The sequence below is a fragment of the Agelaius phoeniceus genome, chromosome 2 (genome assembly GCF_051311805.1).
Source record: "Agelaius phoeniceus isolate bAgePho1 chromosome 2, bAgePho1.hap1, whole genome shotgun sequence".
Taxonomy (NCBI): domain Eukaryota; kingdom Metazoa; phylum Chordata; class Aves; order Passeriformes; family Icteridae; genus Agelaius; species Agelaius phoeniceus.
In genome coordinates this window covers 88639152-88664169 of record NC_135266.1, presented here as the reverse complement: position 1 = coordinate 88664169, position 25018 = coordinate 88639152, and the positions used below count along the sequence as shown (strand labels likewise).

Here is a 25018-nt window from a genome sequence, read left to right as displayed (position 1 = left end):
GTTCTGTGCTAGTATTACTTTCTCCACAATTTTGTTCTCTTCCAAAGTGCCCAGCCTGAAATCCTCTCTCTCCATCAGCTCACTTGGCAGTGTAGATTTAATGCAAATGTCCTTTCTAGTCTTCCCTCCTTTTCTTCTGCAGCAACTCAGTCTTCCTGCTCTTTTTTTAGATTGAACATTTTTATTCTTTTTCAAATTCATTTTTCACTGTATTATGGCTTTTAAACCACAATAAAATGCTAATTACTTGCTAATTCCCTCCTTAGTGCCTTGGCCAAATATATGCTGTCCTCATCTGCATGATGGCTGTCCTCCGCTACAGGTCTCTTATCAAAAGCTCTCCCTTGCACCAAACACATTTTTTGGTAGGAGTACAATAGCCAAGATAATGTGTGCTGCTTCCAATACCTTTTTGTTGTCATCCCTTTCCAGGTGCATGTAGTAAGTAGGGAAGAGCCCCCGGTCCATTCCCTTTTTATCTCTAGTGATTCGACACTTGACACTAATTCCACGGGGTGCAGGGCGCAATGCAAAATCCTCCAAGTTCTCTACTTCTCCCAGCTGTGCATCTGCCTGAGGGGATGGACTACAGGAAGCACCTGTTTCCTATGGGAAGAAGCATCATATTAGCAAATTAATATCAGATCAGAGACTCTGGTATTCCACAAGAAAATTGTGGTTTTTTGAAACATAAGATATCATGTCTCCAGAAGATACTGGGGAAAGGAAGGTTAAACAAGATACCACCTGTATTTTCTCAGAAGAAAGCAGCTGAAGGTTTTACTCTGAGGAAAGACTAGGTGTCCAAGGGGAAAAGAGAAAAAGTACCCATTAAGCAGACACGAGTGATTTGCTAGAAAGGGACAAATGGGATGAGATGCTGTAAATATTCTAAGTAAAGAGCCTCTTTGCTTTTAGAACTTCAAACGCTGTGGAGAATAAAAGAGTAGGATAAAGCAGGACTGATGGATGCTGCAGTAAGACAGGCTGGGATTTTGTGACTGAAATGAGTGCTGAGATTATGTTTGTTCAGAACAGTAGCAGAAACGGAGTCAGCTGCTGGTGGAACCATATCAACTAAATGTTGGAAGAGCCTTAGAACAATGTGTATAGTCAGGATGCACAGAGTAATCAAAGGAATTCAAATTCTAATGGAAATCTGGAACAGGTCATAAACATAATTTTTTTAGAGGTAGCTGAATCCTGTGAATTGTAGCACCCAAGAGATTCCTTTTTGACTGGGCCTTCAAGATGAAGTTGCAGGTTTATCCCCATTTCCAGCTACAGCCAGTAAGAAACCTGAGTGAATAGCACAGATACACATACGTAGATTTGAAATTCACTGGAGGGTCTCACCCCTTTCCCCACTCCAGCACCCAGCACCCTGTATCTCCAGCACCTTGCACCCACAGCCCAGTCTCCCAAGAAGCTGACACCCAGACATCTTGCACTATTAGTGCAGAGCATCATACACACAGTCACCTCACAAACACACTCAGGTGCATCTCCCACACCATGGACTTTGAAGGGTGTCCAGGATCCATGCTCAAACCCCATTCAGACCCTCTGTCTTCCTGATGCTGGTCTCTTCAAACTCACTGGCTAGTCCAGCACATAATTTGTTGACATATGTATGTATGTGTGTATCTGTATCACACACACACAAACACTTTCACACAAGAAATAGTTAGAAGAGAGTGGGACATGCTGAAGTAATCAAGGCACAAGGCTTGGGCAGACAATCATACTGTTCTGAAGTTGTTTACATATATCTGATGCCTTTTACCCCCTTTAATCCCTGTCTTCCCATGCTTACTACTCCCTGATCCACCTTGATAACCTTCTTTTCCCTCTTAAGTTTCTTCCCCCAAACATGCCATATGATGTTTTTCCAATCCCAGCATTCTCTGTTCCATTCCAAAATTCTGTTTCTCTTTGTATTCCACAATACAAACCTTCAGGAAGAAATCCCTCCTATGTTTGCATGGCATTTCAGAGCTTCTCTGAGTCATTTTGGTGAATTTTGCAGAGACAATGGCCTAGTCTGTCTCCTTTAGGGGTGATAGTGCTGACTCACTGTGTTCCCATATTCTCTGATTAGGCTCCCTAGGATCCTCCACCCACAATTGTTCCTCTGATCATTGCTAAGTCTTTATGTTTAACTCAGTGTCCCTTCAGTCAGAGAGCCTGACAATCTTGACCTTACTCTGCTTTCAGGGAATAATATTGCTGGCTACTGTACTTGCAGCTACCGTATTTTAACCCAGTGCTCCAGGGGTTATCACTAAAATCAGGCATGTGCCCAGTGCTTATCAGAAATGGATTTCAAGACACTTACTGCAAAAGACTTCTCGCTGGATGCAGAACTAGGCCTCTCAGATTCAGGGTTTGGTGAATGAGATACTGGTCTCTTACTAGCTTCTTCCTCTTCTGTGTCCTCCTCATCAAAATTCAAACTGCCTGAAATTCCTGTCAGAATACAGGATTTAAGCATGTAATCTCTGAAAGTAGGTGTCACGAGTTCATGGCATCACTAATTCATATATGACTCTTGAATACCTATTCAGTCCTAATTTCTGCTTTTTCAACTGATGATTCTTAATTTCTGTTTCAACTGCTGATTTTCTTCATGTGCTGTATCTCTTCCTGAGCCTTGGAATTCAAATTCCTACTGATATTTTTCAGCAGTCACTGTGCAGATGATTAAGCAGCTGTCAGGCATTTATTAATATGGATTTTACTTGATATTCCATGACATAATATATTGCTTAGTTTATGTTGTCAGTGAACTAATTTTGCATATTTTCATGCAGAAAAGTCCTCCATGTCTTAAGAACAACAATAATAAAAGGAAATCCAGATCAATATGCTGACACCTATCCCATAAATTGGACTCTGTACAGCTTACAACCTTGACCACTTTCCCTCAGTCTTGTCCCTGAAACAGGGTATGTCAATTTTTCAGTAAGAGCCCCTCCTGTTCTTACATTGATCAGATCCATAAATACTAATAATGACTTGATTTCTGAAACTGAAGAACAGACTGAGAAGTTTCAGGACTTATTTAATCTTAACCTAAGCACAGTCATGTAGACATGACTGTGGGTATATAACTAAAATAACTCTGCATAAAGACATTTATGAAGAAGTTCTGTACACATCACTATTTGGTGTGTCCTTCCACTTGGAACTGCAACATCAATTGGTCATTAGGAAGAAGTTCTTAAGGGTGACTGGGAGTTGGAAAGAGCTGCCCAGGGAGGTGGTGGAGTCACTATCCCTGGAGGTGTTTAAGGAGAGACTGGATGTGGCCCTTAGTGCCACTGTCTAGGTGACAAAGTGGTATTAGGTCATAGGTTGGACTCAATGACCTCAAAGGTCTTTTCCAACCAAACTGATTCTGTGCATCCGAGATTTTGTTCTGTGATTCTTTTCTTTAATTTGGCTGTAGGAAGGAAATTTATCTAAATCATTACAGACAGTGAACACAACCTGCTTAACAGAATAATTTTCTGAGAACATATATTATTAACAATGCTCTGACATGGCACTGCTGGAAGTCTCAGATAAAACAGAAAAATCCAGTCTTAACAACCTGTCAGTAAACTTCCCAAGGGACATTTGGGAAGCGGAAAGGCGTTGACCCTGGTACTCCAGCCAATTTCAAAATTCACTGTTTATATTCTACCTCCACTAATTTCCCCTGAAGTTACTAGATATTCTCTCCTCTTTCCTTTTCCAACTCTTGTGCAATATTGCTATCTGTAGGTGAGCAGCTGTGCCATCTGAAAACTGGATGACAATACCTCTGAATGTGATAGTACCTCAATACCTGCAGTATATGGGAAACATTCTGGGAGACAAGCTCTGCAAAATAAAAACAAGCTGTATACTAAATTAAACACTAGCCATTATTTTACTGCAAAGTGCTTAGACTGCATGCAACAAAAAAAGGTTTCCTGTAGTACTGGCAGCAACTTAAGATACTTGGCAGACAGAGCTTGACACTCCACTAGGAAATTACTCAATGGGATATCATTATTGAATATATAACTCGAAAACCACTGATTGCGACAGCCTCTGACTCAGAAAAAAACACCTTTCCTGTTAGTCTCCTAAAGAGTTAAATCATGGCATTTACTGAAGGGTCCTGCTGTTGTGAAAATATTCAAGCACCTTATCAAGATATAACATATCTGCAATAAAAACACCCCAAACTTTAGCAAAATGTGGTATAGCATTTTGTCAGCAATTTCCTTGGAAAGACCAGAATACAGAACATTAAGAAACCTTTAAAATATAACTGGTATGGTTAAAATAATATCAGGAAAAGGAACTGCAGCACTGCATTTCCACCTGCTATAGAATCTAGTAGCTCTTTTAAAAGTGATATCCTACAGACATTTGTTTCATGATTCCTCATTTTTAATGCCACTGAAATAAAGTCATAGAAGTAGAAAAGCCCCAAAAAAGACATTTACCCATTATTAACTCTTACCTCTTTTCTGTAATATTTCTTGCAGATCTGGCTTGCTTGCTGTGTCTGTTACAGCCTCTCCATCATTTTCCTTATCTGCATTGTCTTCTGGTTTGGTAGATCCAACAGACAGAGTTTGGAGATTGGTCCCCAAATCCTGAACTTCTGATTTCAGGAAAGCAGCTGGTCCATCAATGCCTGCAGGACAAAATGAAACAAAAAATCCTAAGTCTATTTTTTTATGGCCAAAGGTGCACCCCAGGATGGTGGCTATTCTCATCCTCCCTTCCTCTAGCATCTCTTTAAAGTATTAAATATACTTGTTCATTTTTTTTCAGAAGGCTTGGGAAGAGTCAGGCCTGACTCTGGTACAGAATGGCTATTACTTTAAACATATCAGTTTCTCCCTATTTAAATATAGTGATTTTATTTACCTTTTTACAAGGGCTTAAGCAATTAAAACAAGTTGTACTTGTCATGCACATTGATAGTTTTCAATTTATTTACACACATCTCCCTTATTTTCTTTTCCTTCACGTTGTTTGTTTGCTCTTATGCCAGTGAGTACTCTACAGTGAACACCACAAATCAATCTGATAAAAGTATCTACAGCCATAGACATAAAAAAACCCTCTATCTTTTTGTTAGAATGAAATTTTCATGTTTAAATCATACAACACAGCTGTGCACCACACTTGGTGGCAGCATCTTGATGTCAGGGTCTGGCATAACACCTAATATATAGCACATAATACCTAAATGGAGCTCCAGCTTTGGATTTCTTGTTTTCCCACTGTCTTCCTTCTTAAAACTCTACTGCTTTATCTAGGCATTGCATTTCTGACATGCTTACTGCATGCTTACTTACATATCACATCTTACCAGGACTTGCTTGCACTGAGGAAGCCTCAGAACTATGAAAGATAGTGAATGAGCAGTTAAGTTTTCATTTGAGTCTTACTGAAAACTTCTACCTTAAAAGTTATACCTATCTTATCTCTCATTCTCTTCTTGACTTGAAAGTGTCCTTTAACAGAAGCTTTCTTACACCTGATTTTACTGATTTTAGACATATAAATGCTACCACAAATACCACCACTTTCCTTCCCATCCTATGATCCTGAAAGGCATCTGGAGAACAAGAAAAATATTCAAAGACTACTTTGAACAAGAACAAGAAAAATATACAAGAGAGAAGGCATAACATAGTTCCAACTGTGATCTTCAAACCAGGTAACACCCCTTGTTTGGAGGTTTAAAATTCTACTGTGCATATTAATTTGCTATCAATACAAGGCTTCTATTATAACACCCTGCAAGAGCACACATCTCAAAGCCTTAGAATGTTTCCTATTGCATTCTTGATAGGCTGATGGGATCCTGGCTCTCATAAACAACTTCCTGACACTTCCACTGGAATGTAAGGATTTCTTTGCTGCTCTTTTCAACTCCTTGTAACATAGGAGTCCTAAGGCTCTCACTACTGCATTTCTTTTCCCTCCTAAAATAATGGTCACTATTCTACTGCAATGTTTTGAGACCACCAAGTCATTGCCTTTGGCCCTGATGGCATTTTGTGCTTGTGACTTTGTGGACCACTATAACCTGTCATGTTTCAGTTGTCTCAATGAAGCCCACAAAAAAGAACAGATGAGGTAAAAACCATCAAGAGCCTAACACAGTGTTCACAACACTTTTTGTTTGCTTTCTCCACTTTATCATTCAGTCAAATGCAATCTTGAGGTGGAGTATCCTTGACACCATAAGGAAACACCATACAAGCAATCACTACTGAATTATTTTCTTTATCTTACAGCTTTAGAAGATTTTTTTACTTTTGATTTGTATGTCCCCACCTTTATAGAAGTTGCCAGCCCATTTCTACAGTTCTTCCAGCCTAAAACAAGGGAGAGATTACTCAAGGGTACATGAAGATTTACAGCTGTCACAAAAATCAAGGTGAAGTTTTTGCTTGCTCTCGCAGTTTAGTATTGCTCAACTATACTGTACTACAATTCAACTTTTGTATATAGAAAAGTATGTAATCAATCTTATCACTTGACCCCTACCACAGCAATGTAAGCACCCATCTGTGACATAAGGCATGCACTGGGATTTTGGAGAACCCTGCTGCAATCAGGTTGATTATTTACCATGTAAAACAACATCACTGTGGACAGGGGTAGGAGTTTCTACTAAAGGAGTCTGCTCCTCGCACCCTTTGGGCTTTGACCTGCGTGGCTTGGCCTCAGGATTTGGCTGCACCATCAACGGATCGAGACGTTTCTTCCTCTGCTTCTTCTCTAGAAGGGCTCTCTGTGGAATAAAGAAAAGCAGGAAACAGAGATGAGTAACTACATCTAGAGAGGCAGAATCCACGGCTCAGCCACTGGCAATGACATGTCCCTGATCAGAATGTCAAATAAACCTGAAGTATTCTTGCAAGCTCTTACAAAAATCTAACACACAGATATCACCATGGTTTTGGAGTGAGATACTGACTTTGATTCTCCACGAGAGGTTGATATGGACACCTCCTTATTTTCTGACCTATCTTGAGACTACGAGTTAAATCCTTTCAGCCAGTCTCAGTTGCAGCAATCCTTAACACAAATAGACAATTTCAGCAGTCATCCATAACCCAGTATGAAACAGTCAGGACTTGCAAAGGAAAAGGTTTTTTTATCTCAAAAGCTATCATCTTATAGGGAAAACTTAAACCAAATAGTTCTCAGAAACCAATGCTGAGAGATAGAGAAAGAGACTTAAGGTGAAGAGATAAATAAATAAATAACAGTAATTAAAATAGGAAAGACCCACTAAAAAGAAATTTTACCTACCTTGCAAAATTTTTCCATATAATTCAGGACTGAAAGGAAAGACTGGTAAGTCCAAATGCTAAAAATGGAAACATTATTTCTCCAAGATACATATACATTTGATACTTAAGATTTCCTACTCAACAAGAACAGAAACAACTTCTAGACTTAAATCAAGGCAAAATGGGACATGATGCCATTTTAGACAGACCTGCTTAGTCCTTAAAAACAAAGGTGATGCATGAAAAAGGAAAAATCACATTCTAATATCCTGCACCATTATGCAAACAACATGCAAGCTCCTTACAGTAGATGAAGTTTATCCATAGCTGTCTCTTAGGTACCTGAACACCCCTGAAGATTGTTTTTGATGACAGAAACCATTTCTCCATGAAATTATTTTTAGTTTTGATGCAGTACCAGATAAACAATTCATCAGTACCAACAACACAAACCACTTGAGACACAGACATTTTTGGAGCCCTATTCTCTCCCGTTATTCTTTTTCTCTTGTTGGTTTTTCCCTCTACTATTAGTCTTTTTATCTCAAGTGAGTTTTGTTTCTCAGGCAACCTCTCCCTGAGGAATTCCAACATAACACAGCCCTTGATTCTTTATTTTGTCTGTTTTTTTCACTTATCTAAAAGAAAAAAACCCCAAAAACCCAACCACCCACAACCAAACATACAAAACCTCAAATACAACAAACAAACAAAAAAATACCTTGAAACAAAATTACTTTTATTTAAACTCAGAATTACCCTTTGAAGACTGGACTGCAGAACAGGTAGTGCTTGTTACTGCAGAATTATTTGCAAAGATTATCCTGCAGAGCAAAAATTACACAGAATTCCAAAGAGATTATAACATTTGTCAAGAATAGGAAAAGAAAAATAAGCAGTAAAGTCAAATTCTTAGAAATTGCTAATTACAGATGTGTTTTCTAGGAAGGTAGTCAGACCTTTCAGAAGAATTTACATTGGTTTGTGTTGCTCATTCCTTTTTTAAATTAAAGCTGAGGAAAGGTTAAAAAAGTCATGATAGTTTATAATTCTCCAAAGAAGAGAGGAAAGACAACAATCAAAACATTATACTCAGAATAAGGATTTGAGAAAAATTGTTGTCAAGGCTTCTCTACCTGACAAGTAGACAGGCAAGGAAAAAAAAAAACAAAACCCCTAAAAACCAGCAAAACACAAAACAGTCACAACCTAAAGCCAGTAAGAAAATTAGAAAACACACAGCTACTGTTAGAATGTAAAATTGAATTTGGGATCAACACCAGATATAGTAGTTTCGAGAGTTATTTAGTGTATTATTCTATTAGATAAGCTTTTTTTAAACATTTCACTGCTCACCAGTCTAAATTTTAATTATTATTCTTATACACTGTGCTACATCAAAGAGTTTCTTGGACTCGCCAATCCAATAGGATCAGCTTATATTAAAACAGTTTACTGCTGATAGATGTGACTGATCTTCCTTTCTTGCAAGAACCACAGGACAACCAAAGTGACAAAACTTGATAGTAACTAATTTTTTTTAAAAGGCTTCTCTTTACCACTTTGCATACTGAGATGGAAAAAATATGTGCAAGTCCACTGTCAGGACAGCAAACAGTAGTTCATTTTCTCTCCATACGGTGGCAGAGCAGCCTGCCCTTCAGTACGAGGTATTCCCGGCTGTATTCCACTCAGGAAGTAGAAAAAGGAAACGGGTATTTTGTTTCATTTTGTCTGCTAATTAGCCTTTTCCTCCAGCTCTGTGTTACAGTAAAAATCCATTTAATATCACTACATAAAATGTAGATACTTCATGAACAGGACAGCAGAACACAAAACCCATCAAATAAATAACAAACACTAATTATCATTATTTGCTTGGGGTTTTGTGTGCTCCATGCATTAAATACTTGCAGAAACACCTTAGAAAACCATAATATCAGAGTGTAGGATGACTAGAGGATCACAAATCACCAGCTCCTGTTCAAATGATCTTCAAAGAAGTCACATAAGAATATCTAGTGTATTATTAAGGTAACTAGTTTAGTATTCTCTTTCTCCAGCTGTGATGGCAGGAGGCTGATATACAGGAAAGTTCCAACCACTCCAGCCTTGAAGGTGCAATCCTGTGATGCTTATTAGTTGGTACAGTCCTAAGCCTAGCAGGCTATGCAGGATGGATCCTGCTTAGGGAACATCCTCTCCTCTTCCAGCTGCCCCTTAGCTCATGCTGGGGCAGCAGTGACAATGGCAGCGATGATGGCATCAGTGAAACTCCACATCAAGAGCAACGCGCCACCCCAGGTGCATTCAGAAACACGCCAGGCTTCATGCTCCCGCTGCACAGGGAGATGGCAGCATTGCACTCGGAGCTGCAGGCGCCTGAGAAAACTCAAAAATCTTCTACTAATGAGGAAATAAGCACTGCCTGAGCAACCACACCCTCTTGCCTCAAGGAAAAGGCAGTAGTCCAGGAGAAAAAAGCATCCTGGCAGGCAGAGCTGGCCCACAGATGAAACTTGATGTCATGCACTATTATACATAATATTTTACTGCAATTACAGGGTTTCCAAACCCATCATAAAGATGGATGGACAGGCATGGCTCTGCTATGGCTTATTCCAGATTCTCTGTATGACCAGAGATTCTATATATGATCCTGCTGGATTAAAACATTTTGCATTTTAAAATTTCAATTCCTATAATTGTTTATGACAAATTAAGCAAGGCATCAGCTACAACCAGCAGTGAGTCCATCATATTTGGTAGTGATCTCCTATTGACATCTGTTTCTTCAGAAGGCACAGTACTGTTCATGTAAAAGGAAACCTTAAAATTAATATCCAAAACCTAATTCTAAAATCCTAAATTAGAGATTGTCAGTACTTCTCGAGAAATCTCATTTGCAAAGGGCAAGGAGTTAAAATATATTTAGTGACATTTTCTAGATGTTTCTTTTGCAGATGATTGCAATCTCAACCAAATCCAAGAAAGATGGAAACAAATTTGCGAAAGGAAACAAATTATTTAAACTGACTTCTTCATGGTGCAACTGACAGCTGCTCTGAGGGAATTCCACCCAGCCCAGCTGGCGTTTTTGGAGGAACAGCCATGCATCCCCATGGCAAGGCCTGACACTAAGCAAATCACAGTACCCAGCACTAGGAGACAGTGATTATTACCAGCTTATGACCCAAGACCAGTACTAAACCAGACCCTGAGGTTCATCACCAAGCAGTCAGACCACCCTTAGTTTTGGAACTTCTTACCACATGGCATTTGACACTAAATGCTCTTTTATAATTTATTTAAATTAATTCTATTTTTAAATAAATTGTTTGTTTTTAAACAAGTGTCATTTGATAGTCTACAGTACAGATAAAGGACTACTGTAGCTTCCACAAATATGACCAAAGATAAATTTTACCTCTTGACTCTGAAGTGTTTTAGATAAATGCCTATATAGACCCAATAATGTTGATAATAAATTCAGTGCCTGAAGTCAAAGCCTAGCAAACTCAGACTACAAATAATGACCAGGTTCTGGTAAAGAGGATTATTACCCACTGCAACAGTTCCCTGAAGACCGTGTTGTCTGGACTTAAAGATGCTAGCTGAGAAAATGCCTTCCTAAAAACCATAATTTAATTTAAACAAGATGAGTTTAATGCAAGACAGTGATCTGTGGTCCATGTGAAATGGCCAGCTAGAGAATCATGAGTCTCACATTGTCTAATCTATTTACAAGCATTCGAAATTTCACAGAGAAAGAATATTAAGGATGGATACTTCATTGCTTTGAAGAATATGGTACTTCAGAAACTGAGACCAATATCCTAATAATTGATCCATGCTTGGCTGTAAATATTTTCATTGTAGGAAACAAAAAAAGGTCAAAAGAGGCTGGAAATCCTTTTCAACAGCAGTGTTAAAGAGGTCGTTCTATAGGTCAGTGAAACCATTCCTTTGATGCCTAAAATGGGTAATTCCCTGCAGTCTTCCCATCTTTTGATTTATTCCTGCTTTCTAGTGATCCAATCCCAATTAAATAAGAGAACACATGAAAAATAAATTAATCAAACACACCAAATCTACAAGCCATGGAAAGGTTGACTTGAACTAACGAAAACCATGAAAATCTTTGAAGTTCATTAGACCAACCATTTTTAGCACTTCACCCCCATTTCTCAAGTCTTTAGAGGGCTGTTTGATTTTCTGTATTTATCTTTACCAGCTTCAGCACTATCATTACCTGATTCTGCAGTTTCAGCTGTCGTAGTTTCATGCTTTCATCCTCAAAGATGCTGGAAAAGCAAAATAAACAAATCAATTAATTATTGCTATTAAACAGTTCACATTACAAGAACATAGGATATTTTCAGTTAACAACCTCATCATCAAGACTTAAAACTGACTGTTAGACATGACTTCCATCTCACATGAAGACCAAGTCACAAGGTACTAAAAATAAAACACCATATTCTGTTGTAAATAAGACTGAACTCTGTTTTAGTCCCCTTACTAAACCTTTCTGGAAAGATTTTGAAAGCACCAAAGGCTTCATTACTGGTAGACGGATTACAAACCTCTATTGAGGTGGGGCTAGGAGACAGTTTACACCTGAAGGCTTAACACAGTTCAGATCAATTCAGTAAAGTCCCTGCTCCTTCATTGGATACCCAATTCCAAATGAATTCAGTTTTGTCTTGGAGTCAAACCTACATCATTTTCTCTTCCTGCCAGATGTTCAGTTAACTACAGTTAATACCTGAGAGAATCTGTGTTTGCAACATCTGACATTGATTCCTAAAGGTAAAAAAATAATTATTTCCCTATTTCAGTATTTTATAGATAACTCTGATTTTTTGTTCCAACTTGTGTTCCATATAGACATCCTATTTCCTCTTGTATGATAGTGAATTATTCCATAAAATGCAATTTAAAGCAGTTAACCCCACAAAGGGGAAATGTTAATTGACTATTAAGCACATACTCTGCTGACCACAGTTGTGCTCTTTCCTTCAAAACAGTTTTGACAAAGACCTCTCTGGAAGTAAGAAAGCATCAGGAAGAAGGTACTTAATGTGGGAAAGAGACAAACATTATATATTTTATTAAAAGCATGCAGAGAAGTAGGGCAAGCCACAATTTCAATTTAAACAGGAAATTCTCTGTCTGGTCTAGGTATCCATAAATGTCCAATGATGTGAAGTCACAAGCAGGCAGCCAGTGCTGAATATAACCCTAACAAGGAAAACCAGAGATAGACAGAGAGAGCAGAGCTGGGGTTTCTGCAAAACACACGCCATGGAAATTGGATTACAGCACACAGAGCTAAGGAGAGAAGAAAAGCCCGAGTCCCCTTAACCCCTAACAAACCCACATTTGACTCAGCTTCAGGCAAGCAGATGACAAATCAAAGGTCCTTAAAGACAAACTACCCCAGTAAACACAGACCCCGCTCTGGAAGGTTGAAATATGCAGAAAAAGAGTTCTGTATACACACATCACATATAACAACGTGTATACTCTAAAGTTAATACTGATTTTCCAACCAGTAGTATTTTAAAGCAAGTTAAGACTGCCATTACTTTTTCATTCCACAGTTTTCCTTATTTCTATATTTTTTTTTTCTATGAATTTGAAGTATCACACAACAGGTCTAAGACCTTGAAAACATTTTGTTTCTAAAAACTGATGTTACTCCTCACATGGACCTGTAACACACAGTGTCTAAGATTCTAAGGGAATGGAGGGCCTGGAAAAATTAGTGTCTTTCTTGAATAGGGATGGAGAGCTGTGTATCCCCAAAGCAACACTTACAGTAATACAGTCATCTTCACTTGAAAATAGCCACAACTTAAGAAAGAAACAAGCAGAAGCACATCTACTCAGTGCAGCACAATATACAACAGTTGTCACACGAAACTTCTGCATGAAAGGTGACATGCTTATTATTTATAACACAGGTGATGGAACAGGCCATCTTTAGCAAAGTCTGAAAAACAACTGCAAGTTCTACTTAAAATATTCATGACAAAAAAAACCGCCAAAAACAAAAGGGAGAGGGAATAGTCCTTTTCTTCTCAAACACCTCCTGACTTAAGAACTTGATGACATTTGTTAGCTGCAGTTGAGAGTTTGTTATAAAGCAATCTACATACCTGTGATCAAGAGCAGACTTACAGACACGTTCTGATAGACACAAACCTATCCTATGTAGGCACAAGCTGCTATCTGTGGTTTTGTTGCTTTTCCTAGCAGAAAATGTAACCCCAAACAATTTGAGTCTCTTCTTTAAAAAAATCAGAAAAAAATAAACACTACCACTTTAGGAAATAAGTTTACAAGGTTTCCTTTCTACCTGGAAAATTACAAAGTGCTAAAATAGCAGGACTCACATATATACCCTGTGGAAATTTTCAGTGCAAATTATTTACTTCATATGTTAAATTATTTTCTACCTAGACTAAAATAAAGTTACATTATGTAACAGGAGCACAACACAGACTACACAGTGCCTCAACTCTGGCCACTTAACTGATGCTTGAACATAAAGATTCTAACAGGTTACAGGTCTTGATAAAGGAAAAAGATAGTAAAGTGTTTTCTTACAATTTACTTTAAAACACAGACCAAAATTGCTGAGTTGCATGCAAAACAAAATGAAAGCAACCATCACTGCTTGCCATTTTAAAGTGCAAGGTTTCACACAAACAGTAAAATAAAGTAATGAGCAATGTAGCACTATAAATACTAGCTTAAAAACACCCTTTTCACACTAATTTTTTTTAACTGCTCCTGCAACTGTTCTTCTAGAACTCATTATGAAAACATAATAACCAGTCAAAAAAGATATTCCCACACTTCAAGCCTTTTTCTACCCCCCCCCAGCAGAGTTGGTGTTATTACAAACTTTAACAGGAAAACGCCATGCCAGAGTCACTCCCACAGCTCATCACTAAGGAATGTAAGTGGTGTGCTAATCCAGCTGCAGGCTTCAAGCAGGAATCCTCCTTCAGCTGGACTAACAACACACATCAGTGCTCTGTCAGATATGCCCATACCAAAGCACTGTGCCCTTTGCTTTGCTTTTCTGCTTGAAGGGTTTATGTGCAATAAGAAAAATTATATATCCATCAGAACCAGGAAAAATAAGCAGAATACAACACCCCAGTTAGAAACAGAGAAAAATCCTGCCCACCAAACCAGTTGCCCATTTACCCTTGATAAATAAGAGCTGAAAGTTTTCAAGTTGTTTGTATCAATGTCCTCTCCTCAGCCACTGCAGCACAGCAGTCTACATGAGATCCTGCCACAGACACCACTGCTACATTTACCAGAATCCACCTGCAATCCTTCTGAAGCTGCATGACAGGTAACAGACATGTGCCACAGAGAAAGGAAATATTACCCAGAACAGAACATACAAGGAAAGACTAATGATAGTGCAGGATACAGAATAATAAAGAGTGGGAAAGCACCTTAAATAATATTTAATAAAACATGGAAGAAGATGGCAAGATGCAAAGGGGTTCACAGATTTGAGAGCAAAAAGTTTTATTTTAACTGGTAGCATCTCAAATTCCTACTGAAATCAGAATCAGCCTGGTTTTCATTTCATAATCAGAAATTAAAGTGTTGCAATAGGAATATGCAACAAATTTATTATAAATTGATTTGGTCTTTCCTAACCATTTTCAGAATAGCAAACAGCCACAATGAGGACAAACTCACAAATTATTTAACCGATATTCATGTATTCAACTGAAGCTTCCTTTTTGTGCGATTTATTTTCCTTTCTGTAAAAAAGGAACACTACATCTATTGACAGTTCTTTCAGAATGGACATATTTTTCAATAATGCTGAAATTCTGGCATTACAAACTGTGGATAAGCAGAGGTAACACTCCTGTTTTCATTACAGCTTGTCTGTGCTCCTGAGTATGCTGTACTTGGGGAAAAAAAAAACCAACAATCAAAATACTTATGTTCTAAGCACTTGGCAATAATTACCATTGAATCAGCCAAACACAAACATACAGTATAATCCAACTCTGAGAACAATGAAAAATCCTGATATCAAAGCAGAATGTAGAAAATAAAAGCAATCCACCAGACTGAAAATATTCTTCCATTCTGTCCAAGGTGCACATAAGACAAAGGACTGAAGAAACAAAGAGAGCTCAGCAGAAAGCTGAACAAATTGACCAAGGACTGGAAAGTGCACCTCTTGTAAGATTTCAATGCATCCTACAGTTTATTCAAGAGAAATTCAATACGCTCCACTGTATTCCATGGATTTGAGGGTACACATGATATTGATGAGAGAGAAGACAATAAAATCCAGACATAAATAATTGAAGCTAAACAAATTCAGGTTGCAAATAAGTTTTTTATTTGACACTGTGACTAATAAACCATTAGGATAATGGAGCTGTGAATTTTCAATAGAAAACAACAGGTTTTATCAAGCTTGAATGTTGTTATGCCAGAAGTTGCTATTGACTAAGGCTATGGTTTACCTCCTATTTCATGTGTGGTTATCCCAGATGGGAGAGCTAAGCATTCTTCTTTCAAGTTATTTCAATTAAATCCCCTTTATATACTGACTGTTGAAGTTAAAAGGAGGCAAAAAGACAAAAAAAAAAGGTTGTCGTTATCATGGATTATGGACTAGTTTTGAAAGGGACTGGCTGCAGTTGTGAATGAGAGGGAATAAGCAGAGAAAAGCAACAGGAAAGAGCGCCCTGTAGAGACAAAATGTTCTACATGACTGAGAACTTACTGGAAAGACATATTTGAAATATGTTAAACAAAGGAAAAGACCATCATACCTTTCCCTGCATTCAACAAAATGTACATTTCTCATATTCCCCTAAAGAAATACTGTACTCAGTTTCTCCTTCTAAACAAATAATGCAGCAAGGACTTGCAGATTAAGGGCTTCCCAGTGAGCTAAATCTATCCTGGAGTTCAAGTAGTTAAAGGTTTAGTAAAGAAAAAAGTACTGTTGGCTGCCTCTTTTAGGAGGAAGGTCAGACTAGCTGATAGAAGCAAACCCCACTCCAACCTTAAATGAAAATCTGACCCAAGAGAAGGAAACACAGCTTGTTTTGTCCTAAGTATCTTTACAGCACATATCAGCACTGTACCTGCACTCAATTCTTGGTGAGAAAAACTGAGGAATTACTACCTATTTGTGCACAGCTCTAGGAAAGTTATTAAAGTTTCAGATAGTCCATAGTTTGGCAGAGAGATTCAGGGAAAGTGTCCAGCAGAAACTACCAGATCATTTTAAAGAGAGCTGGATCTTGAATTTACTGTGCCTTGTTACAAACAAGCTTGACATTTTTGTATCAGTCTGACATAGAAATCCTTTCAATAAACACAATCTTTAGATACCAGTGGGAATATGAACCTATATATTAATAATCAAGATCCTTAAATTTTCAGTTGTTTGCATTACTCCTTTTAAACGAGCTCAAAGGCACAATAACACCATTTTCATCCACAAATCTTCGCACTTTCCCAATATCTTGGGTTCCATTTCTCACTCTACACAGGACTGCTTCCACCAAGAGTCTTACAAAACTCACGCAATTTCTTTTTTCTTTGCAGGACAGTTTATTAATGTGGTAACAGCAGTTATGTCTCTGAGCAATACTCCCAAAACTTAAAAATCAGGGGATGAGAAGAATGTGGCTTGTTGCCCACATCTTCATCCACTGGATTTTATTTTTAGCTGTAGAAGTGCAAGTAAAAGCAACTTCAGTAAGAAATGTTGAGTCAGCTCGTGTGAAAGTATTTTCACTCTTAACCCTCCAATAAACTTTCCTGGGGATTATTCTCATCTGAACTACAGCTATGAAAGAAAACAGAAGCTGTAGAAAAAACATTAGTTGAAGAAGGATTCTTATCTTTTAAAAGATAGCTTCCAAACAAAAATCGCAATATTGTCTCTGGAAACTGTTTGAGGAACAAAATTTATCTGTAATGCACCTTCCAATCCACAAAAGGGTGGAGTTCTGACACAGATGTAACCACACATTTTAGGGAAAATCCACAACAGTGAAGGTTACCAAGTTTTTCTGCCTTCCCCAAGGCAAGAGAGTGGGTTTTTTGGCAAACACAGGATATTCTTCCCTTCATAATTAATAAGCAGTAAGTCTTTCAAAGTAAACTGATCTGCTGCAAATCAGCCATAAAATGCCACACTTCTTTCTAAGTGACACTGCTGAAGTTGCATCAACATTTCATTAAATTATTTTTAAGCAGGTGATGCTTCAATAAAGTTTTAGTGCATCTGCCTTTTTCACAGAAATCAGTTAAAATCAGTTTGACCTTTGTTCCCTCTGCACCTCAAAAATACTAATGCAAATAGAATACTGTTTTGAGAAAGGGTTCACAAAATTTGTTTAAAAAGTTTTTCACCTACTGAATATGTTATGAGAACAATGACATAGAGTGAGCACCTAATTTTGGAAGCAATTCTGAATGAGTAAATAAACTACTGTCTTGGATTTGCTTTAGTATAGAAATTCTGTCCCACATAATACAGATTGAATAAGATTTATCTCTGAATATTTGAAAATAAGTATAAAATGAACCAATAAGAACAATAAACTCAACTGCCAGACTAGCATGGATTAAGGGAGCAACTAGAGACAAGCATTGAAATCTTCATGTCCTACTTCATTTCAAAATATACCTGAATCCACTACATAATCCTGCCAATAACTTGTACCAACTATCTGAACAATTTACAACTTAAAGGCCAATTTACAACTTAAAAAAGATCTTAAAGAAACAAACCAACAAGCTAATCCTTTAAAAGTTCTGCTTCTCTCTACCTGCAGGCTTAAAAACGGAATTTTAATGTGAAATTATCAGGTGTTTTTCTTTAAAGCCACACAGATAAGAAGCATGTCAAGAACACCCAAATCAAAACATCTACCATCTGCCCTTCCCCACTAAACATCCCTTCAAAAAAAACCAAGCAAACAAACAAAAAACAACAAACCCCAAAACAAACCAAACCTGAAAAGGCTGGTGCTCTGAAGAATATATGTATATTCTTTGCATGTATCTATATGGACATGGATACATTTCACCTATATTGTGGCAAAACAGCTGCCCCGACAACTCATAGCAACAGGAATACTGTGCTGAAGGAATTCAAGCAAAAATTAATCTGAGGAGTACATGCTACAAACATTATTTGCTATATAATGTTAACAGGTTAATAATTATTTTTGTTGGCTAACCCACAAAATGAGTGAATTTAATGCAAGCCTATCCTTGCAGCACTAAATTTTCCATACTTGCATCAATTTTGGGGTGATTGCTTACATGCCAAATGTAACTAGGTAAATAATGATGCAGTTTAGGACTGACTGACCACACCCAGGTCAATGGAGAAAAAAGGATTTATCAGTATAGGAGACCCAAGCTTCTGTTTTCTTTACAGTACCTGTTCCAGTGATGTTGTAAGGTAAAATGAAACTGTGCAGGCAAAGTAAAATGACCACTCAAAGATCACACCTGCCTTCAGTTTCAAAATGCTATCTGTGGAAGCACAAAACCCCAGTATAAAATTATCATCTCAGAAGTGCAGTGGAATATTCTCTCCACTATTACACACCAACAGAAACACACCCCCAATAAGGTAAAGTAACAGAATATTGGGAAATGAAAGTACCATAGGAAAAAAGCTGAATTATGGTTAAACAAAGAATGAAGCTTATGCTGTTTGTTGAGATTTGTTTTTCAGAAATCGATTAATATTGTTTTGGTGGACAACAAGTTTATCACGAGCCAGCAATTCAGTCTCTCAAGGCAAAGCATCCTGGGCTGCGATAGGGAAAGCGCTGCCAGCAGGCTGAGGGAGTGACACCACCCCTCTGCTGGTGAAGCCGCACACGAGATGCTGCATCCAGTTCTGGGCTTCTGGGAACAAGAGATGGACATAACCAGCAAAGGGCCACAAAGGTGCTTAAGGAACCAGAGTGTGTTTTACATGAGGTGAGGCTGAGAGAACTGGGCCCGGAGAAGTGAAGACTCAGGAGGTAACTTATCCATGCGTAGAAATACCTTGATGGAAGGGTGTAAAGCAAATAAAGCCAGCAGTGCCTACTGACAGGACAAGAGGCAATGGATACAAACTAAAGCACATGAAATTCTACTCAATATCAAGAAAAAATTTTCCAGACAAAGTGGTCAAATATTGGAATAGGTTTCTCAGGAAGATTGTAGTCTCCATCTTTGGAAATATTCAAAACCCAACTGGACATCATTCTGTGCAATCTGCTCCAGCTAACCCTGCTTAAGCAGCAGGGTTGCTCCAGATCATCTCAAGAAGCCCCTTCCATCCTCTGTGATTGTCTGGTTGGGTTCTAGAGGTTACAAGTTTAGATCTCAAATGTGAGAGCACAAACTAGATGTCAATAAAAAATACAGGTTGTTGCAAGAAAGTGCAACAGGAATAAAAGCATGATGAAAAGGTTACATATTGAGCACAGAACTATTTTGACTACTGTATTGCTTAGTGTTTTACACACCATTCAAAAAGTGACTTATCAAGTACCAAAGATAAGCTCCTCTTACTTGGAACAAAGGAACAGAGCAAGGAAAATGAATCAGCACTCTCTGGACAGAAGCTAGTATGACTTCTATTTGGACTAACAAGAAGAGTGCAAACAAAAGACTGTGTCATTCTCTGCTATACTACATCAGGGGAACAGAAAGGAGATTCTTGTTTTCCTTAGCCACAAGTCCCAAATAAATTCATTTCTGCAAACCTAAAGCAGAAGAAGTACTCTTCTCCTGGAAGGAAGGCCAAGAGAAGCCAGAAATCCACACAAGCCATTAACCATCAAAGCCATCATAATGCCGGGAGGGTGGCACAAAAAACACAATCATAAGAATACGCACATAAACTTATATTTTAAGTGTGTAGCCAAACAGGGGGTTTCAACTGGGTTTTTATTATAATTCTTACAAGAACAGGGAAACAAGGAACCTCCTGTCAGCTTATTCCTCCAGGAGTTCACAGCTGGTGACTCCATGACTCAGGACTTTTCAGCTCCTAACCACCACTACAAATGCAGAGCACTATGCTTCAGGTTTAGTCAGTTGAACCTAATGAAACTTAGGTTTCTGCTAAGGAAAAAAAAAAAAAAAAGAGAAATTTATTCCACAAGCAGAACTTCACCTTTCTATTTAATGTCCTCTCAACTACATGCTTCGAATCCTCACGGTCATTTCACTTATAGAAACACCTCTGCCTAAGGAAAGAGGAAAGCAAAATCCCCAGGGGGTTGGAATTCTGTCTCTTGGGATCTTCTGTTTGTGAATTATTAAACCTTGCCTGTCACTTCTGTTGACGTTGTACCTTATTACAAGAGGAAGCCAGTGAAATGGAGAGCAGCCATTATTCTCTCCTAGCAACAAAGGCAGCAGTTAAATAGCACGTGCTATGCTTAACCCAGACCAGGTAACAAAACTCAAAGTTCCCTGAAAACAAGTGCATCACACTTGACAAGATGAATTGTACTTGTGTAATAGTATTTCAAACTAAAAAGAGGGAAAGGAACATGAAATTTTCTGAACTGACTGTAGACCTTTATTCTCAGTCCAGATTTTTTTTTTATTTTAGAAAAATTGAAAGGGAAAGCCATTAAAGAGACAGAAACAGTGAAATGTCATTCTGATCTCAAACTAGGTGACTTGGCAAGATATCACTGCTAGATTTTAGTTCTTGCTCTTTTTGCCTCAGATATCACATAAGAATGCAAAGTCAGAAAGGAATGTAGAAGCACCCAGACTCCTATAGCAAGAACACAGGCAGTTTAAGAGTTCAAACGTCCCACAAAGCATGTTTTAAAGAGCACCAAGAGTCGGCGTAAATGTTCTTGCAGTGGTCCAAGGCAACATCTCCAGGCATATCAGCAAATCCATTTAGAAGAGTCATCCCATGACCCAATTACAACACAGTTTTATTTTGGAGATCACTCAGCTGTGCCTCAGCAACAAAACAAGAGTCTGGAGCCATCCCAGAGCAAGTCTGCTTGCAGAAAGTTTTCACATATACAAAGCCATAATTATGTTAAGTCAGCGCATTTTTCCCTCCTACAAATGTCACACAGTGATTAAAAAAAAAAAGCAGAAGAGAAAAGTAATGGCTCTCTCTAAAAAAAATGGGTCAACAGTAACCTAAGTTCTAGCTGGTAGGAGATGGGAAAAGAACTAACTAGAAATTAAAGAGAATTCAAACAAGGTTCAAATTCAGGATACCTCCTTGCAATTGCTGTTACTAAGTGAGTCTCAAATTGTATTCCGAAATTTTAGTCACCCATTGCTGCCTTTTCTCTCTTGCCACTGCTGTCTACATCATAAGAAGTGAGGTGACTCCTTCATTCACATTAACAGCAGCAGCATCAAATTCCAAAAGGTTTTCTTTTCAGTTGAATCTGTACTCCAAGGAGTACATATCAACCACACTTATAAAATATTTACAGGTTTATCTCACTTCAGAGAGATTTCTTCATTATAATGTTTAGAGCTGCAAAAGGTGAAGTAAACAGAATATTAAGCCAATTCTCTTTCATCTAAGGATAAGATTTACAGAATTGTAAGTCCTGGAATCTAACAAATGTTGCTTGTTAATTTTAAGGTCACTGGTGGCTAAATAAAAATATCCAAGGACTAACAGAGAGTCCTTGGATATTTTATTTCAGAGATGCTGAGAGGCTTTTAAAAGGAATTTTAAACTTACCTGTCTTCTCTGGTTTACAAGTCTAGCTAAAATAATTAGCGAAGTATTTTGTCTTTTTTCTCCTCAAAATTATGGTGCACAAAGTACTCAAGTCCAGCAGGCACAGAGATTCCTGACAACCTCAACTACACTCAAGTTTTTCTAAAGTGGAAAGGGCTTTTGGCCAGACAACAGTACCACTTCTGAAGTCTTCAACTTCTCTTAATCTGTGAGCTCCTAATGTTCTGAAAATTGAGCTTATTGGCAACAGGTTGTTTTTCTTCATTAACTTTGGGAGACACTGAGGAAATATCCCAGAGTTCACAAACTGAAAGCCACTAACTGATGTATGGCTGGACCCCAAGGAAGCATCCAAATGAGGGCAGGACTGCTGTAGCTGACATCCAGTTTTGTAGTCTCTGTAGACTCAGTCAAGATTTTTGCCCCTTGAAAATTCTGTTCTTCTTACATGACCTCTGCAAATCAGAAGCTGAACCATATTTGGAATGCAGCATGTGGGAAGCTCTAAATATTCCTGTACACTGTGTGATTAGTGTGCAAAAGGGCAAAGTCCATTGGTCCCAAAGATTCTAAAACACATACTACCATAAGAAATAAATTTCCTTCACAATATTTTTAAAGCTTACAATAAATTAGAATTACTTTTACCTAAATGTTTCTACACTAGTAATTTCATGGTAAGTCTCCAAATGGACTTTCCCAAATAAGAGAGAAGGTCTAGCACTTACCAAGACCATGACACAGCAACATCAAGCTTATAATTTTATAAAGCACTAAGACAGTTGTGCCATGTTTACCTGAAAGCCAAACTTGAAAATGAAGTTGAGTAATTCCAGTTGCAGCCAGTTCCAGTGGAAGAAAGTCTAACACAACACAGCATTTGCAAGTGACAGCCTGTAGATGGCCTAAATCCAAGATCTCTGCTGTCTATCCATCATCATGTATCCCACAGTACATATACAAAAAAATATGCATTAATTTTTGACTGGTAATGTCCTACTCTGTCCATCATATAAAATACTTCCAATATCTTCATGTGTATTTTTTACATTGCTCAACAGTAAAGGCATTCCACCCCTGGGGGGAAAAAATGGAAAAAAAAAAAAAGCTGCCAACCAGTTTTTAGGTACAGATTTGTTAAGCTTTACCTGTAGTATCTTCATTGCCATGAAGTGACAGTTATTATGTATCACATTTACCTTTTCCATAATATCCACTGTTTGGACAACTGACAATTATTTTAGCAAACAAGAATTCTAGTAACCAGATTAACAACTTCTGGATAATTTTACTATTTTTGTCTCAGAAAAAGAAGAACCTTCCTAAGAATACAGACATTTGTCTTCCTCAAATTTATTCCAATGCTGATGAACGCTCCAGAAAAATAAACACCTCTAAAAATAACAAGCCTTGCAGATCTATTTTAAAACTATGTACTTTTTTTTAGGCTCATGTATTCTAGTTTTCTTACCTTAACCATGGGGACTAAGAAAGCCAAAGAAATGGATGTTTCTTTAATAAACTGGGATGGGAGGGAAGCAGTTATCCCATGAACTGCCATTATTGTTAGCCTTTTTCTGGAGGGCACGCATAAAAGCACATGAGACAAGTTTCTTAGCAGAAAGAAATCATGCCAATAGAACTGTTATCAGAAGAGCAGAATTATTTCCTGTAGCGTCAACTCTGTCAAACTTAAACACCTACTGTGCAGGGAAATTTACACATATCTGGACACCATTTCCTAAAAAATTGTTTCCAGAACGGCTAGACAACACGAGGCCTTGCAAGCCTGCATAAAAAGGTAATCTAATGTTCCATAGCATATTTGGTGGATCTAAGCAGTTACAGGAGCCTTTCTAACTGCACGGTTGCTTTTCATCCCCCTTAAATTACCAAATATAACAATGTATGTAATAAAAAAATACTGTTTCTCTTCTACACTGTGTCCATTATCATTTCACTACCCAAAGTTTAGGTTTCTCTCTTTACTTGCTTTACTTTTTCCTATCCAAACAGAGGCACAAAGATAGATTTTCCTGGGTTTTTTTTGCAATGACACCAATTCTGCCAAAACCTGTTTTCTCTGCTTGCCAGTACACTCACATTTAATTTCAAATAATTTCAATTTTAAGTGCCACAACCATAAAGTCTTCCCAAAACCGCTTCTCCATAGCCCACAGCTGTTTTTCCTCTTATATATGTTGAGTTCATTTCAGTTATCTCTCCTTTTTTCCTTGCAAAGGCACAACCTGAGTGATACTAAATACCCAGAGGGCTTCATCAGGAGGAGCAGAGGGGCTGAAGAACACCGCGAAAACGCTTCACAGCAGCGCCCAGAAACCAAGAGTGCACCGAGACACCACGAAACCGGTTTAATCTACAAGTATTCAGACGATGCACACCAACGTTGTAGAGTGAAGCACATAAAACACACCCGCACATAAAACAGCGGCACGGCTGTCGCCCGCCAGCGGGACGCGGGTGTTACCGGGGCAGCGCCGGCCCGCGTGGCCGCTGCCCTGCGGCTCCGCCCGCCCGGGCCCCGCTGCGGCCGCTCAGCCCAACGCCGGGCGCTGCTGCCACGCGAGGCAGCTCCCGCCCAGGCCTGTTGGGCCCTGGGGACGCCGCCGCCGCCGCCCCAGCCCCGCTCACCTGTGGGCGGCGGGCCCGCCGGCTCCCCCCGCTCCGTCCATCGCGGCCCCGCCGTTGCTATGGGCCCCCGCCCGCCGCTGCCCTTAGCAACGGCGCGCGGCACTGAGGCGCGTCGCCATTGGCCGGGACCGCGAGCACGCCGCCCGCCGATTGGCCGCGGCGCCGCGCACGCGCGGCGGAACGCAAGGGCCGCCTCCGTGGCTGCGTTCGGGAGGCACCCGCCGCCTCCGCCAGGAGCGGGGAACAGTCCCGGCGGGAACCGCGTGCGGCACAGAGCCCTTGCCAGACACGC

The 25018-nt window shown here is 38.8% G+C and overlaps 1 protein-coding gene across 2 annotated transcripts in view; it reads right to left on the bottom strand.

Moving 5' to 3' along the window:
* The window catches only part of TULP3 (TUB like protein 3), a 32411-nt gene extending 7529 nt beyond the window's left edge, over positions 1-24882 (bottom strand). Inside the window, exons 1-7 of one of the 2 annotated variants that reach the window (XM_077174143.1) lie at positions 11551-11571; positions 8058-8122; positions 7318-7346; positions 6631-6793; positions 4499-4675; positions 2339-2469; positions 409-606 (exon numbers count right to left, since the gene is read on the bottom strand). In XM_077174143.1, coding sequence (XP_077030258.1) covers positions 409-606; positions 2339-2469; positions 4499-4675; positions 6631-6793; positions 7318-7335 — 687 coding nt within the window. In that variant the 5' untranslated portion in view covers positions 7336-7346; positions 8058-8122; positions 11551-11571. Of the gene's footprint in view, positions 1-408; positions 607-2338; positions 2470-4498; positions 4676-6630; positions 6794-7317; positions 7347-8057; positions 8123-11550; positions 11603-24726 lie in introns of those variants that run through there. The other variant, XM_054654386.2, reaches the window with a different exon arrangement.
* Positions 24883-25018: the final 136 nt, after the last annotated feature.